Source organism: Chamaea fasciata, unplaced genomic scaffold, assembly GCF_029207755.1.
Source record: "Chamaea fasciata isolate MVZ Bird 193981 ecotype frontalis unplaced genomic scaffold, bChaFas1.0.hap1 SCAF_24, whole genome shotgun sequence".
NCBI lineage: Eukaryota > Metazoa > Chordata > Aves > Passeriformes > Sylviidae > Chamaea > Chamaea fasciata.
Window position 1 is genome coordinate 3161400 of NW_027094109.1, and position 15813 is coordinate 3177212.

Below are 15813 nucleotides of genomic sequence, written 5' to 3' on the forward strand. Positions count from 1 at the left end.
GCGGCTCCCAGCCACGCTCGGGCCTCTGGACGTCCCCGGTGGGGGATCAGCCGATCCCAGCCGGCTCTGCCGTGGAAAAGGAAGAGGTGAGAAACCCAGGGCCGAGGGGGCAGGGCCAGCCAGGCGTGCCAGAGCGCGGGATGGAGGAAGTGAGGCGTACCCGCTGTCCGCCTACGTCTCCTCCTGGTTTTCAAGTGGCACCGCGACCTGGCCGGTGCCACCGACCAACGTGGGCACCCCCAGCTCACCTGCCTGCCATGCCAACACTGCTAAACAAAAACAGGACGGGGCAGATCCTATGTCCGATAAGGCATTTCTGGGAAGCGGTAGGAAACCCCTTGGGATGGAGAGAGAAGAGAAAGAGATAGGCAGAAGCAGCACGGCAGCATCGAGACGGGCACCACGAGCCACCCGGGGCGGACAACACCGGCGCCACAAACAGCAGGGAGGCAGGATCCTGCTGGCCCTGCTCCCACAGCCAGAAAAACCAGGGGCCACACGACAGACAGGGACACCAAGGGCACACACCGACAGAGCTGGGACAGGTACCTCGTTCCCAGGTCCCTGTGAGAAGCGACAACAGAAACGCGACAGCACAGGAGCATTTGCTCCTGGAACGGCGAGAGGCTGGGAGCTGGAAATGGAAACACTGACAAGGTTTTATTGCGAGGACAAGGAGGGCATTTGCAAAGGGATGCTTCCTGCAGGAGAACCAGCAGGTGCAAGGGATAGTTTATCAGCTGTACCCCCTAAGGAACTCTTCTACAGGAACCAGCTCAAGGTGCAGCGTCCTCCCCTTTGCAAAGAGATTTTTTGTTTTATTTCCTTCACTGTACCTGTTTTTCCCATCCAAGGTCTGGAAAGCATGACTGCTGTAGAAAGCAGAGCATTAGAGGGAAACCTTTTCCTTAGGAGAGAGGGTAGTCCAGCTCTTATCTATAACACATCACAGCATCCCCCCTTCTTGCTGCTTTCCCATCTCTTTCCCCCTCTCCATTTTACTTCCACAACCCTCCAAGAGTCACCAACCCCTAATGCCACAGAAGAAGCCTGAGGCCATCTGGGATAAACCCAAGCCACTTGCAGATAAGGTGTCCAGAGAAGACGGGAAGCCTCCATAAAGCACCTTTCCCTGCGATAAAGCAAACACTTTAAGCCAGGCTCCAATGAGGAAAGGAGATTTAAGCCAGCCTGCCAGCACCCTTCAGAGAAGGAGATAACTCTCTTCCACTCTCACAACTTGGTCACCAGAGGTCAGCAACCAAACCCTGTCACAGGAGCCACACAGAGGACAGTGCTGATGGCAGCTCCTGCAGCCATCTGTGACCGGGGCAGGGATGAACAAACCCCGCAAGCCACGGGCAGCAGGAGGAGCCACTTCAGCTGGCTGCAAGAGGCAACATCAGTGCCTTCAGACTCCTGCTTGGGCACAGAACCACTGAGGATGATGCCCCCCTGTCTGTCAGCAAGGCGTGCCCCATCCAGCGTTGCAAAAACACCGTGGCTGCTGGCAGGAGCAGCAGGGAAGGGGCGAGGACATGGGCTGCAGCACAGACCCTGCACTCCTGGGCTGTGGTACCAGAGTACACCCACCCACGGAGAGTTTGGAGCTCCTCACCTCCCCTGGGGTCCAGGCAGAGCCTGGCTGGCACTGAAGACACCCTGCAGGCTTTCCCCCATGGGTCCCCACATGTGCCACCACTGCAGAGCACAGTGTGACAACAGCGCTTCCCATCCAATATCCCAAGCGTCTCCAGAGCGTTGAAATTTCAGCTGGAGCGCACAGGCAAGGAGCTCCCAGGAGATTTTTCCCCTTGGGGACCAGAAGGGTTTTTGGGTTTCTTTTCTTGAAGATGAGTGTGATTGCAAAGCTGCTCAGTTCTGCTGGCAGCACTGGAGAGCACCCAGGGAAGTGCAGCGTGAGGTGAAGAAGCAGCTGAGGCGCAGCAGACGCAACAGAAACCCAAACACTGGGCACAGAAAAGCTTCTTCTCATGTTTTCCAACGCAACAGAGACGTCAAGGTGCGGGGAGCTCCTGGAGAGCCTCTGTTCCAGCTCCCAGCAGAGCATCACATCAGCCAAAGATGAAGCAGCTCATTAGACATGCCGGGAGTCCCTCTGGCTGGATCCAAGCTTTTCCTCGTCAGGAAGACGACGTTTACATTTGCAGAGCTCAAACACCTTCCCAAGCGCAATCAGCCTCTTGCGAGGGATGCTGCCAGCAGCAGCAGCAGCAGCTCTACCCTCTGAGCTGAACCAACACAGCCAGCCACACACATGCTGGCTGAAGGTAGGACCCACAGGACACAGCATGGCATTCCCTGCAGCAGTTCCTGCTTGACTGGCCCATGACAGGCTTTTCCCACTTGGAGCCACCATTCTGTGGGGTGCACAGGAGTTACATTCCTGCAGGTACTTGGCTAATGGTGACTTCAGCTGCTGCAGCTCCACTGCCCACAGAGCTCACGTGGGCCAAGCTCTGGACATCACCGGGCTCGGTGATCCTGCCACCATCCTGCCCACCGGCACCTTCCTTCTACCACCTCTTCCCACCACCCAGACAGCTTTGCCACTATTATTAAAGCTCAGCCTGTGAAAGTCACTTGCTCTTTCCACTCTTTTTTCTTTCTAAGAAGAAGCTGTTGTGGCATGCTGACAAAATTAAACAGATTTACATGAGGGATTATGAGGAAATTGCCTGAAGCTCATTTCCACTAGTTCTCCGTAATTGAACTCGTATTTATACACACAAACATAAACAGTGAGTGCACTGAACCCATGTGTCACCATAAATACTGTCTGACCTCTGGCAAGGAAGAGATACAGAGGACAAAACGATACTACTCAGCAGCCAAATTTTATCTGCTCTACCCACCCTTTATCTCTTCAAAGGGCGCCGATTCTTCCAAGTTAATTTTCATTTTAAGCTCAGCCAAAAGCCTCTTCCTGCCCCCAGAGTTCACATTTTGGGCAGCTGCCCACACACGAGGGAGATCTTGAATACCAACATACGAGATGTTCAGGGAGGCGGGCGAACTTCTTCTGGAAACTTCAGCACAGAGCCAAGGAAAGGAGCTTTGAGAAACCCTTGTGAACTCCTGGCACCAACCTTCTGCGAGGCACCACCAACACCTGGAGCAGCAGTTTTCCTCGAGTCTTCAAAGGAAAACCCTTCTGCATGAGCAAGTGTCTGGACTGCATGGATTGGGAAGCACTAGAGAGGCCACAAAGGTACTGAAGGACCTTCAAGAGTCCCAGGAGAGGAAAAGGAAGTAGAGGAGAAGAAGTATCCAGCCCAACACACATCTCAGCTGCTCTTCTTCAAATGTCCTTTCACATACAAAGCAAAGATAAAGGGAGAAGATCCCTGAAAGAAGACCCAGTCTTTCCACTCAGAAGGGGACCCCATATAAAAGCAGAGTCCTGGAGATACAAGGATACCATACATGTGTTTATATATATTTAACCTCATAGAGGTCTCAACACACCCTCCCTGTCTCCTCCTCTCCTTGAGCCAAGACATTGACATCCAGGAACAGCTTGGGCATGTTAGAGCATCCACTTGGATAAAGAAGAGTATCCACTTGAAAGGAGCCCACTGTGTCCTTCAACCCTTCATCCTCCTCCCATGAAGAGCTCAATTCTCCTACACGAGGTTCCTGCAAGTCAGAACTCCCACTCTGCTCCGAGGCAGCGCTGGCTGCTCCCTCCATCCCGGAACGCTTGGGATCCTTCAGCACAAGAGGTGCCAGAGAAACACCACGGTGACAGCCCCAGGCCAGGGCCGCTGCTCCTGCCAAGACACGGCCAGGAGGGAGGGAGGAAGGGGCTGGTCACAGCGGGGAGCACACCAGAGAAGGGGTGCCCTTCTACAGGTCTGCAGACACCACAACTCATCTACACAACGGACTGCACCACCATGCTGACGGAGAGGAGAGAAGGCGAGGGAAACGGGGGAGGGCTGGACAGGAAGAGGGGGATACAGTCACGGGGAAGGGAGGGGAGAGAGGAAGATAAATGAAAAAACAGGAGTGAGAAAATATATAAGGAAATCAAAGAGACTGAAAAGAAAAATAAAATAAAATAAAAAATAATAATAATAATAATAATAATAATAATAATAATTAAGAAAGAAAAGAAAAACGCACTCAGACAAGCGGACTCACGACTTCTCCAAGCGGAAGGAGGCATGGAACACATGCAGAGGATCAGCACATGGACAGTCTTTAAAGGGGAACCTGTTTTCTTTCAAGTGGGGAGCGAGGGCTGCTGCTCCTCCCGCACGCCTGGCGCCAACATCCCCTCGTCACTCAACCCCCAAACGCCAAGCCCCCCAGCTCCCAGCACTGGCAGTGCTGCCCCGGCAAGGGGGGCCTGAGGAGGCCACTCAGGCCAGGCTGCCATGCCGAGGGGCAGGGGAGCTTGGTGCCTTGTCTGTGGTTTTTGGGTTTCCCTCTGCAGGGAGACGACAGCCCCCTTTTCCCTGTTCCGAGATGCGCGCTGAATCCTAAGAGAAGAAGATGGGAGAAGTCCTCGTGCTGGCTCAGTAACCGCATCATTTATCCCTGCCCATCCATAAAAACTACCTGAGCTTCACTAGCAAAAGCCACCATGCTGGAGCATGGAGCTCACATGCTGCCTCTCCTCCTCCTCTCAGCTTTTAATGCTGCAACAGAGAAATCTGGCTGGTCTGGTATAAAATCCCTGTGCTCTGCATGCGCTGACAATTTTATGACCCCAAATCATCAAGAAATTACTTGGCTGGGCTCTCTGCAGGATTCCTCGCTTATTGAGGTGAGATTTATTCTTCTGGTTTCCCCTTTTAGGGGATAATGACTCTGGAGTTGCTCCTGTGACTGCAGCTCCCAGCAGCATCCTGCAGTAGAACACACGTTCTGCTTCCATCCTGCTCCTGCTCCCATCCTGCTGGGCAGTGTGACCCTGCTCCTCAAAATCCATCAGCCCACAGCAGCCAGCACTGGATCCAGCCAGGGAAAGAGCCACACCAAACTCAGACACGAGCCTAGACTCATCTCTGCTGTGCTAAAGCCATGTCTGCTCACGTCCCTAATGCTGCCAGAGCAGGGAAGTGCCACAGAGCAAGAACAAACAGCCACATCCTCTCGGAGTGTTTCCCCATTTCCCAAAAAGCCTGGCACAGCGCAGATCTCACCAAGGCTTGGTGTCAGCTTTGCTCCTCACGGGATGCCCTGCTCAGGGATCAACAAGGAAAAACAGAAGGAGAAGGCAGCCGAGTGCTCAAGAGATTTGGATGGGTTTTGACATGCCAAGAGGATGGCTCCTCCATGGAGCACACACATCCAACACCCCCTCCTCTCCAATCCTGCTCTCCCCACTCCAGGACAACCCTCCAGGTCAGCCGGAGGAATTCCCCTCTCCTGGAAACATCTCCCTGATTTCTCTAGGCACCCCACCCCTCTCTCACGAGGCCTTTCCCAGCCCAACAAGGCTCCTCAGGCTGTTGGAGAGGATCAGCCAGGACCTTGCGTCTTCCCAACCAAGGCAGCAAAGCTTAACCTTCTGTAAGACCTGTCCTAAGGAAGTTTGGGTATGGCCAGGCCCTTAGAAACAGGTCCATCTACAATCCCGTCTCTGCTTTCAGACCCAGCCTGGCTCATGGCCAAGCAGGTCAGTGTCAGTGCTGCCAATCCTCTGGGTCACAAATTACTATTATCCCATCTGGATTTGGCAGTTTTAGTGATATTCTTCTGCTTCTAAGGTCTGAAAACCATCTCCAGATTACTCCACCCCAGTTCCAGAAATGCCCGTGGCTATCTAGGAAAGCAGCCCCATGAAGGCAGCCCAGGAGGAATTTTCTTGGAAGAGTCTTTCAAGATCTGCTTAGGGCTGTTTAACTACAGCTGGGTCTGAAGAAGTCAAAGATTTCTCCAAGGAGAATTTCAGGGATGGAGGGATTTTCCCATGACTACACTTGGGATGGGAAGGAAAAATCACCTTTCTGGCAGCCTGAGACCATAGTTCTGCTGCCGTCAAGCCTACAATCCATCTTGGGAGAAAGAGTTCTCCCATTTTCTGTGATTGAAGAGACTTTGGAAAAAGAAAACAGATCCAGATACTGCAACAAAATTCTTCATGTGCTGGATTTCATCTGGAGACTGATTTTTGGAGCCCACCCTAAGCAGGCTGTCTACAACTGGTGGCTCCAGAGATGGCTGTTTTTCTGGCCTCAGGGGGTGGCTGTGGGCTCCTCCTGATCTGGATCATCTGGGAAAACCCCACCTCAACTCACACCTCCCTAACATCACACAATCCTCGTGCACCCTGTCAGGGCCAAAAGTGCCACGTGTGTCACCATCCCCTAAGAAACAAAGGGTGGCCCGGGGAGACGGCAGCTCGGCTCATCCCAAACCCCAGCCCCGAAGGCAGGGGAGCAGCGTGTGCTGCTGGGAGGGGAAACCCAAAAGCCACAGAGACTGTGCGTCCAGAGGTGTTTCCTAAGTGTTTTCGCATTCCTTATTCCCCTTTAAAGGAAGAGATGGTTTTGGAAAAGCCCCTTCCGTGTCCCCTGTCATGCCCCGCTCCCGGCCACCCTCCACAGCACCCACACCATCCTTTCGGACATGGATCACCCTTACCTATTGAGCTGAGGAGAAGCTTGTCTCGACAACACTGCCCAGATAGCTGAGATTAATCAAAAACAAAGCAGTTATCAACACCCGCAAGGAGCCGAGCTCCGCAACACATCAGCACGTCAACAACTCCAAAGGAAAAAGGAGGGAAAGAAACCAAACTGAAACACAAACGAAACGAGGCTGGAGAAGAAAGGGGGAAAGAAACAGAAGAGAAAGGAAAAGAAGAAACAAAAACGATAATCAACAAAGCGAATGGATACACTGCATAAAAGCACGGACAACAGTGCTGCTCTAACACGGCTCTGTCCTGGAGCTGGCTCTCCTTGGCATGCCCTGCTAGAGACATGGACCTGTGACTACATCCCTGACTGCATCGCTCCGTAGCTGGGTTTTCCAAAGGCACACAGAAGTCGTTTCAGGCTCGTCCAGCTGCTCTCCCTCCCCATCCTCTCTCCCCTGAGCCCTCCTTCCTTCCTTCCGTTCAGTGCCGGAGGGATTTGCTAAGGCCATAGCGCTTCCAGGTACCAGAGGGCGGGAGTGAAATGCGGAGGGCACTGCGGGGTGAAACGCTGCCTCCCCCCTCCCCAGAACACAGCCTCTCCTCCGAACGCCTCCGACCGCGCCGGCTCCGCGGGGCCGGCGGCCCCGGCCCCCGACTCCTCTCCGCCACAAGCCGGAGGAGGGGGCTCGACCCCACCACACAAGAAGCCAGAATGAAGCAAGACAAAAGGATGGGACGAAAGCACGGCTACGGGGTCTAAGGTGCTGTGAAAGACGGAAGGAAAGAGGAGAAATAGAGAGAAAGAGAGAGAAGGAGAGAGAGACGCTTTTGCCTGGAGCAACCCTGGTACCTGGAAAACCAGCCGCTACTGTCTAGTGCAGCCACATCCCTCTTTAGGGCAGGATCTGAGCGTGCCGGCAGCCTCCCGATCTCCGCTGGGCTTAGTTTATTTTTATTTTTCCTCCTCTCCTGACATGCTGCTGGTGTGGCTAAGTCCTTGATCTCTCCCTGCCCGCGTCCTGGGGCTGCAGCATCCCTTTTGCAGGTGGGGCGGTGACCGTGATAGCTGTTTCTGTCATGCATTAAAGCTCTCTAGACTCCGCGGGAAGGAAGAGGAGGAAGACAGAGGCGCGGCGGCGGCGGCCCTAACGTTCGAAGAAAGCCAAGAGCCAGCAGCTAGAAGAGGAAACAACCTCCAGTGACACCAGGACACTTACCTAAGCGAGCCAGGTCTTTGTACACCTGGTAGACGGCCCGTAGCCCGAGTCACGGCGCTCCCAGATTCCCAAGGGACCGGGAAGGTCGCCTGCCTAAAACCCAGCGCTCTCGGGCGGCGGCCATGCAACCCGTGCCCGTGGCACCAGCCTCTGCCTAGCAAAGCCCGCGGGACACCGTCTCCAAAAGGGATGCTGCAGCGTGCCCAGAGAGACCCTACCGGTTGGGATGGTGATGGCAGGGAGGGAGTCAGAGGGAGTGGGTAAGGCAGGGTGGGGGAGGCCAGGAAGGGGCCGGGGCGGGTCACCACGGGGCTCACACACTTACCCTGTGGCGGCTACCGTGGTGGTGGATGTCGGCTCCGGTTGGAGAATCTCCTCGCCAGCCCTCCTCGGAGAAGGGATGTCTCCGAAAACATCCATGGTGTCCACGGGCAGGGAGGAGCCCTGGGAGTTGGAGAAGCCGGTGCCCACGGGGGTGAAGGCGGTGGTCGGTCGGAAGCTGGGGCTGTCCCCGCGGCTGCTGGGCGCCGGAGATCCCGTGGAGGACGGCGTGGATTTGCGGGAGAAGCTGACGGCCGCGGGCGGCTGCAGCGTGATCTCCGACACCTCCGCCTGCTGGATGAGCCCCGGGCGGGGCCGGGCGCGGGCAGTCAGCTCCGGGGAGCTGTTGCGGGAGCTCAGGGGACTTTGGGTCAGAGGAGAAAGCCTTGAAGGTTGTAGCACCACCTGATGTAAACTGGGCTCAGCCCTCCTGACCTGCCGAGGGCTGGGCCGAGGTCGGGGTTGGGGCTCGTACCACCTGGTGTCCAGGCTGAATGTGCTTGTGCCGCTGGGGCCGACGGGCTCGGACGGTTCGTGGTAAGGCAACACGGGTATGCCCATACCTTGGCTGGTATGTCTTAGCTGCCCTTGACATCCCATGGGTTGCATAGGTTTGTCCTGCCACTTGGTGGTAGTGGGCACGGAGGATTGACCCCTGCCCGGTGACTTGCCGGTCCAGCTCTTTGGTGCCTCCAGGGGCAGGATGCCCGAGTAGGATGCGGGGACCACCTGGAGGGAGGAGGGGGGCGGCCCCCGAGGAAGGCAGCCCGTGGGCTGGGAGCCCTCGGCCGCCTCGCAGGGCTGGAGCTGGTGGGGGAACGGCGCAGGGGCCAGCTCCAGGCTGCCGAAGGGGAACTCGGCCCTGCCCCAGGGCTCGGGGGACCGGCCCCCCGTGGGGGTCTGGGCCAGGGGCAGCGTGCTGTTGGAGGCGTTCTCCCCGTTCTCCTCGGGGATGGTGGGGTGTCCAAAGGGCCCCTCGGGGGGCAGCGGTGGGGAGGACATGACCGAGCTCAGCGGGCTGACTTCTGGCATGTAGAAGGGCGGCGGGTCCACCTCCCCTGGGCTGCTGCTGCTGAGGTAACCGTAAAACTGGTGGTGGAAAGCCCGGGGGGCCGGCGGGCGGGCCTGGCCGGTGGCCTGCAGGGTGCCGGGACCCTCCAGCGCCCGGTGGAACCGGGGGCTGTATGCTGGTGGCTGAAGGTAGGACTCCTGGCTGGAGGAGAGAGGGGTGAGCTGGGCTTTCAGGGCGGTCACGGAGGTGGGGACGACAGGGTCGTCGTTCTCCTCGTCTGACTGCCTGAACTCGGGGTACATGTCCGTCTCCTCCACGAAGGGGAAGCCCTCGATCCGCCGTGTCTTCAGGGAGGGCTCCATCTCCGCCGGGTCCATGACGAAGCGTCCGTCCGGCCCGCGGCTGATGAGCTCGATGGGAGTGGTGGCCTCGGCTTCGGCCTCCGCCTTGGAGACGCTGTACTTCTTGCTGCTGATGGCTCGTTTGGTCTTCTTGTAAAGGGAGAGCTCCTTCTCCTTGGTGGGGCTCAGCATCCGCTTGGCCTGCGGGCCCTGGTCGTCAGAGGACTCCGAGGGGGGACGGAGCGTGCGGATGCTCTCGGGACTCACCTTGCCGGAAGACAACCTGGACCACAGGGGAGAGAAACCGAGAGGGGACGGTCACCTGGAGTGGAAAGGAGGCCTTCTCGCCCAGAAGAACAACTCTGGATCCGGAAAACAAAGTGCTACCAGCTCTCAAAAGAGGAACTTCTGGGAGAAACTGGCAGGGGCTAGCCAGGATGGCAGAGTCTCGCCAGCAGCAGTGCTCAACATCCCTGCACCTTGGGAGGGCAGCTCAGAACACTCGGGGCAGAAAGCTCACACCAACACCCTGCAATAAGCTCCACCAACACCCCAACACCTAGCAACAAGCTCCACCAACACCTTGCAACAAGCTCCACAGCCCTACAGGGAAAAAAGACACATCCAGAGCTCGCTTCCAACTCCTTCTGACATTTCTTATGTCCACCTGAGCTATCCATGCCCAGGAAAGGCCCTGAGGGACATCAAGCAAATGTTCCCTCCCACAGAACTCGGCATCTCACTTGGAGATGCTGATGGATCATTTCAGACCAACTCTTTCTCCCATTCTCAACACTCAGACTTTAGGCTGAGCACCTCAAAAGGCAAAGAACACCAGGATAGTTCCCTCATTCCTATCCAGAAAGCCTTGGACAAACAGGATTGAGAGGCAAAAGACAGCAATCCAACAGAGACAGTGCAGGTTATTTCAGTGCAGTGAACTGAAAACAAGTAAGATTCAGATCCACCAGCACCAGGACATTTTGCAACAGTCGAGGAGCCAAAGAACGAGGTGTCCACATCCCAGACTCTTGCACTCCCACCGGGAAGATGCTCCTGCTGATTTGCAGCTACACGTGTTTTTGATGGGCTCTGCAAGGAGCTGTGGTTTCTGCAGCACCACGATCCACCACCTTTGGGCACATGTGGAAAGAGGCTTCAGCAGGGCACTCTTCAGGAGAAAAGATGAATTTCCCAGGAAAAAAAAGAACCAACAGAGAATGACTCATAAACTACACCGAGCTGGCAGGAAGGACTCCATATGCAGCAGGCTAGTCCTTGTCCTAAGGAGCCCCTTCCAACTGGTGTGGTATTGAGTTCCATCAGCCAACTCCGGCTTTGGAAAACGTTCACAGATCCAGACGGGGTCGTCTCTTAGCTCAGTTTCCTGCATTTGTCCCTGCTGCTTTCTGCTCCAAAGCCCATTTGTCTCTTGTGAACTGCTGTGTTCCCAAAAGTTCCGGGAACACCCAAACACAACTCATCAGGAGAAACCAAATAAGGATGAGACGTTTCCATTTGAGCTTAGCAATCACTGTAGGAGGGAGGCACCTTGAAGACCCCACAGCCTGGTCCTGCAACTAAGACAGATACTTACGGGGACTCCAAACTCTTCCTGCAGTGGGTTATCGAGAGAGGAGGGTCTGGAAGAGAATAAAAAGGGGAAAGAAGAGAGAACGCTGAGGAGGCGCAACACCACAGAGACAAGACAGACTCAACATCAAGACAACAAAAGACACTCAACAAGAGGCCAAGGTTTCATTGCTCCAGGGCTTTAATGGTTGCTGACAACAAACAGCTCCCGTCACAGGGTCCTGCCCGTCCTGCTGCCGCAGCCCCGCAGGCTGGAGGAGATGGAACCGCTTCCCTGCCCTCTCCAGCTCCCCAGCCACCCTTTTCCCTACCAGCCGCTCCTGCATGGAGGCTGCAGTCCCAGTTTTCGGGAAGCAGTGCAGCAGGGTCTCCTTTGGGGTCTTCTCTAGCCCAGCACTGCCCGCTCCAGGTTGGGAGCAGCTGGAGAGCCCAGCTCCGGGGGGACCCGCAGGAGGTGAGCGGTGCCTCCCCATCTGCATCCCAGAGGACAGCCCAGCCCTAAACCCCCGGCTCTAGGAGTTATCACCACGTGGGAGAGCTCCCTCGGAATTCCCAGGCTAGTTTCTCTGGCGCCTCTTCACCCACCCTGCCTCTCCCGCTCCTGACCACGGGCGATTTCAGGCGAGGGAGGAAGTCAGGGCTTCACCTGAGGACGCGCACGGACGAAGAAGAGACAGACAGGGAAGAAGGTTACGACCACAACACAACCAGAGGGGAGAAATGAGGAGGAGACAAGGAAGGAGGGAAGAAGCACACCATGAATGGACTCACCTTTCTTGCGCTTGAGCTTGCGTTTGCGTTGCTTGTTGACGAAGCAGGCGGCGAGTGTGCTGAAGAGGATGGCAGCAGCCAGGAAGCAGATGGTGGCAACGATGCCAGCCAGCACCGGGCGGGCTAGGCCCTCGTCCGTCAGGTCAGGCTGAGGGAAAACATCTGGGGAAAATACACAATTCAGTGTTACACCTGCTGCCCTCCCCAGGGAGCTGCCACAGTGGGAGTCTCCAGGAATGACGATCTCTGTAAAGACCCTGCTTCCAAGCCAGCCCATCCAGGGCGCACAATCAGCACTGCTTAAGGGCCAAGGGATTTGGTGATCTCACACCAGATCACAGAACCATACGTTAGTTTGGGTTGGAAAGGGCTGTTTAAGGCCGTCTAGTCCAACTCTCCTGTAATAAGAAGGAACATCTTCAACTAGACCAGATTGCCCAAAGCAGCCTGATAAACCTTTCTGTGTTAGCCGGTGGACACCCAGGGAAGCAGCCTCCAAACCGAGCAAATACATATTTATGTCTAAACACACACAGCTGCAGCAAAGCTGCCGTCAACTCCTGGCTGAATAACACGCTGCAGCAGCACAAGGTATTTCAACCTCTTTGTCAGTGCTTCATTACAGCGTTCCAATGAAAAGTGGGCTCCAAACCCTTACGACACCCCTTTGCTGTACAGGAGCACACATGAAGCCCCAGCAGACCTCAGCTGTGGGCACGTGCAGATGCGCACCCTGCACACCTCAGTGCTCCTGCCGTGTGCCATATCCAGGAGCAGCACGTTCCCCCACGGAGTCCGGGCTTTCAGCCTGGGAGAGCAGCTGCCTGGGGCCGGGCACCTGCCAAACTCCATCAGAAAAACTGGGCGTGAGGAGCAAGGGCAGCGAGCAGTGAGGTTGGAGCAAGGGCAGCGAGCAGCGAGGCTGCAGCAAACTCTCCTCAGCACACTGGCACCACTTGGGGGCAGAGAGAGACCGCTGCATCGCAGCACAGCCGAGGCGGATTTTCCACGAGAGCCAGAAAATCCGGGCTGGCCGCATCCCCATCCCTTCCTGCTGCCCTCGCCTTCCCCAGCGCCATCACAACCCTCCTCCGCCTGCCCCTCGGCTGGAGGAGCATCCTCCGAGCTGCATGTGCAGGGAACACGCACCAACTGCAGCACGTTGCAGTCTCCCACTTGCAAAGCTCTTTTCCCTGTGGACTCTGCACTGCAGTGCTACGTTTCCCTCCCTCCACCTTTCATTCCCGTTTCCAGGCTGCGCCAGTGCCCGCTCGGAGCTTTGTTCTCCAGGCTCACCGCAGAGCCGGGGCGTGCTGGGCTCTGCAGTGCTCCGGGGATTTGTCCTCGCCTGCTCCCATCGGGAGGCAGCCTGGGGTCAGCGCCGTGTTCGGCACATCCATCACAGCCCCGCAGCCCCCCCAGCCCAGCTCACAGCCCCACAGCCAGGGGGACAAGAGGAGCCAGCCCTCACCTGTACTGGACACGCCAGCGACGTTGCTGGGTTCGCTGATGAGATCCTGCATGACCGCCAGCACACGGAACTCGTACCAGGTGTCCTGGAACACCAAACGCACCTGTCAGGGACCCCACACAGCCTCCAGCCTCATCTTACCAGACCCTCCAACATCCCCAGGATAAACAAAACCCTCTAACACCACCTCTTTTATGTCAGCAAGTCAAGCTTTTATCCTTGCCTGGGGGGGGGGTGCAGCCAGTAAAATTCTGGCATCCACCCAGACACAGATACAAAACTTTTTCATCTGTTTATATGTTTTTCATCAAACAAAAATTATTGTTCATTGGTTCTAAATTACACAGTTCTCTTTCATTAGTTAGTATTCTATCCTCTATTGGTTATTGATTTCTCGCTTCTTATGCTAATTAGTGCCTATTTTTAGTCTTTTTAGTATCTTTTTCCTCCTGTAGGGACTTTCTAATGTATACTGAGACTTTGTTAGTCTCTTTAGCTTCTGGTTTCTGCAAAATGTCCTTGTGGTCCATAAATCCTACATTCCAACCTCAACAATACATCCCTCTCTCCCAGGCTTTGTTCATTGAAGCATATCAGAGTGCCTTTATCAAAACTTTAAGTTTCAGTCATTTTCTCAAGCTGTGTTCCTACGAAAGCAGCTTACAACAACTTTGCCAAATGCTGGCTACGGGTCATTGAAGAATAACACAATATTTGCAATTTATATGGATATTGATTATGATTACCTAACACCATTAACTAAAATTATTAAAATGTTCTATCTTTTCCAACACTCGCCCAGCTCCTCGACCGAGCACAGGGATCGAGCCACTCCCGAACTTCCCCAGAGCTGCAGCAGATGGTGCCAATACTGTCACACAACCATGAATGCTGGGAAAGATCACTGAGCTGGGTGTGGCGTGGGCAGCCCCTGCTCACCTGGGACAAGTCCTTGGCAAAGAACTCGCTCTCGGAGCCCGGGATGCCGTCATCCAGGATCTCCCACTTCTCTGCCACGCGGAATTCCATGATGTAGCGGTCGATGGGGAAGCTGTGGTTGGCGGGAGGGAGCCACGACAGGAGGACGCCTTGCTGTGTCCGGTTGGCTGTTAGGCACCTCGGTGGGGTAACCAACACCAGAGGCTCTGGAGTTGTTACAGGGAATGCTGGGGACAGAGCAGAAGGGACAGGGACACCTCTGAGATGGGGCAGAGCAAGCACAGGAGATCCTCTTCCACACGTGCCCCTGGCAGCAGCAGGAGGACTGCTGTGGCTGTTCCCACATTCCAGGAGTTTAGGGCACATCTTGGGAGTCTGGCCTCTTACCACGGAAATAGAAAAGTGGATTTTCAAAAGGCACTGGACTAATGAGGCCGTGACTCCAGGCCTTCCTGCTTCCTCCCACCTACACCTGAGAGCCCAAAGGCTCTGAGCTGTAACGAGTGATCTCGTGCTCTATTAATATCTCCTGATCCCAGCTGAACCTAAGGAAGATCTGAAAGGCGACTGGCACGGTACAGCTCTCCCCTGCTGTCTCTCAGGACAAGCTTTCCAGAGCCTCATGCATCCAGCAAAGTCTGCAAGCTTCATCCAGGACCCTCCACAAACTATCTCCTACATGTCTGGAAACTCTTGCCGACAATGTTCATCTCCATCTCCATCCCCAGCAGACAGGACACATGGAGCAAGGCAAAGGGCTCCTTCTCCCCACAGACCTCCCAGATCCCTTCCCAGCCCTCCCCTTTTTCCCAAGGAGGACGCACCTAGAGTGTTCACAGTGACCACCTCACTGAAGGAGCTGGTGCCCAGCTTGTTTTGAGCCAAGACACTGAACTGGTAAGCAGTCTCTGGTTCCAAGGTATCCACCAGTAGCCAACTGGAACCAGCTGGCACAGGGAGAGACAGCCAGTCATGGGGTCCAAACTGGGCTCTCTTCATCCTGCCGAGAGAAAAGGGAGCATCCTCAGGGAAGCTGTCTTTGACAGGGAGGACAAAGAGGCAGCATTAACTTCTAATGCAAAAATGGAGCTTTCCCGAGCGATGGTTTGGTTTGACAGCAGTGATGTGGATGGACATGGGGCAGCCACTCGCCACCCACGAGCTGGGACAGGACACCATCCCCTCGTGTCCCACCAGCTCTCAGGGGCACTGCCGCCAGCTCTCCCCTCTACCCTGAGCTGTGTCAGGGATAACAGCAGTGCCAACAGCCCCGCTCTGACGTGATCTCCACCAGATTCCCACGGGCAAAAGTGGGAGCTGGAGCATTTTGGTGAGTGCTGCAAAGGGAACGGCTGACGCAGGAGACAGGCCTTGTTCCCATTTATACCTCGACATCTCCTGAGCCAGAGCCAAGTTCTCCCTCAGCTGTAGCCCTGTACATGTCATCCCACGAGAGACATTTAACTAAATCCCCACCTCTGCCACATTTGCACAAGTTGGGGGCTGCCAGCACAGCCTGGGGCCACCACTCA

The 15813-nt window shown here is 55.6% G+C and overlaps 1 protein-coding gene across 5 annotated transcripts in view; it reads right to left on the reverse strand.

Moving 5' to 3' along the window:
- IGSF9B (immunoglobulin superfamily member 9B) overlaps positions 1-15813 on the reverse strand; it is a 39631-nt gene that overhangs the window by 874 nt on the left and 22944 nt on the right. For 2 of the 5 annotated variants that reach the window (XM_066203570.1, XM_066203569.1), the window contains exons 14-19: positions 15106-15281; positions 14282-14508; positions 13343-13427; positions 11872-12033; positions 11105-11150; positions 8159-9790 (exon numbers count right to left, since the gene is read on the reverse strand). In XM_066203570.1, the coding sequence (XP_066059667.1) occupies positions 8159-9790; positions 11105-11150; positions 11872-12033; positions 13343-13427; positions 14282-14508; positions 15106-15281 (2328 nt within the window). Of the gene's footprint in view, positions 1-6618; positions 6665-7466; positions 7793-8158; positions 9791-11104; positions 11151-11871; positions 12034-13342; positions 13428-14281; positions 14509-15105; positions 15282-15813 lie in introns of all 5 variants that reach the window. The other 3 variants (XR_010723758.1, XR_010723759.1, XM_066203571.1) reach the window with 3 other exon arrangements.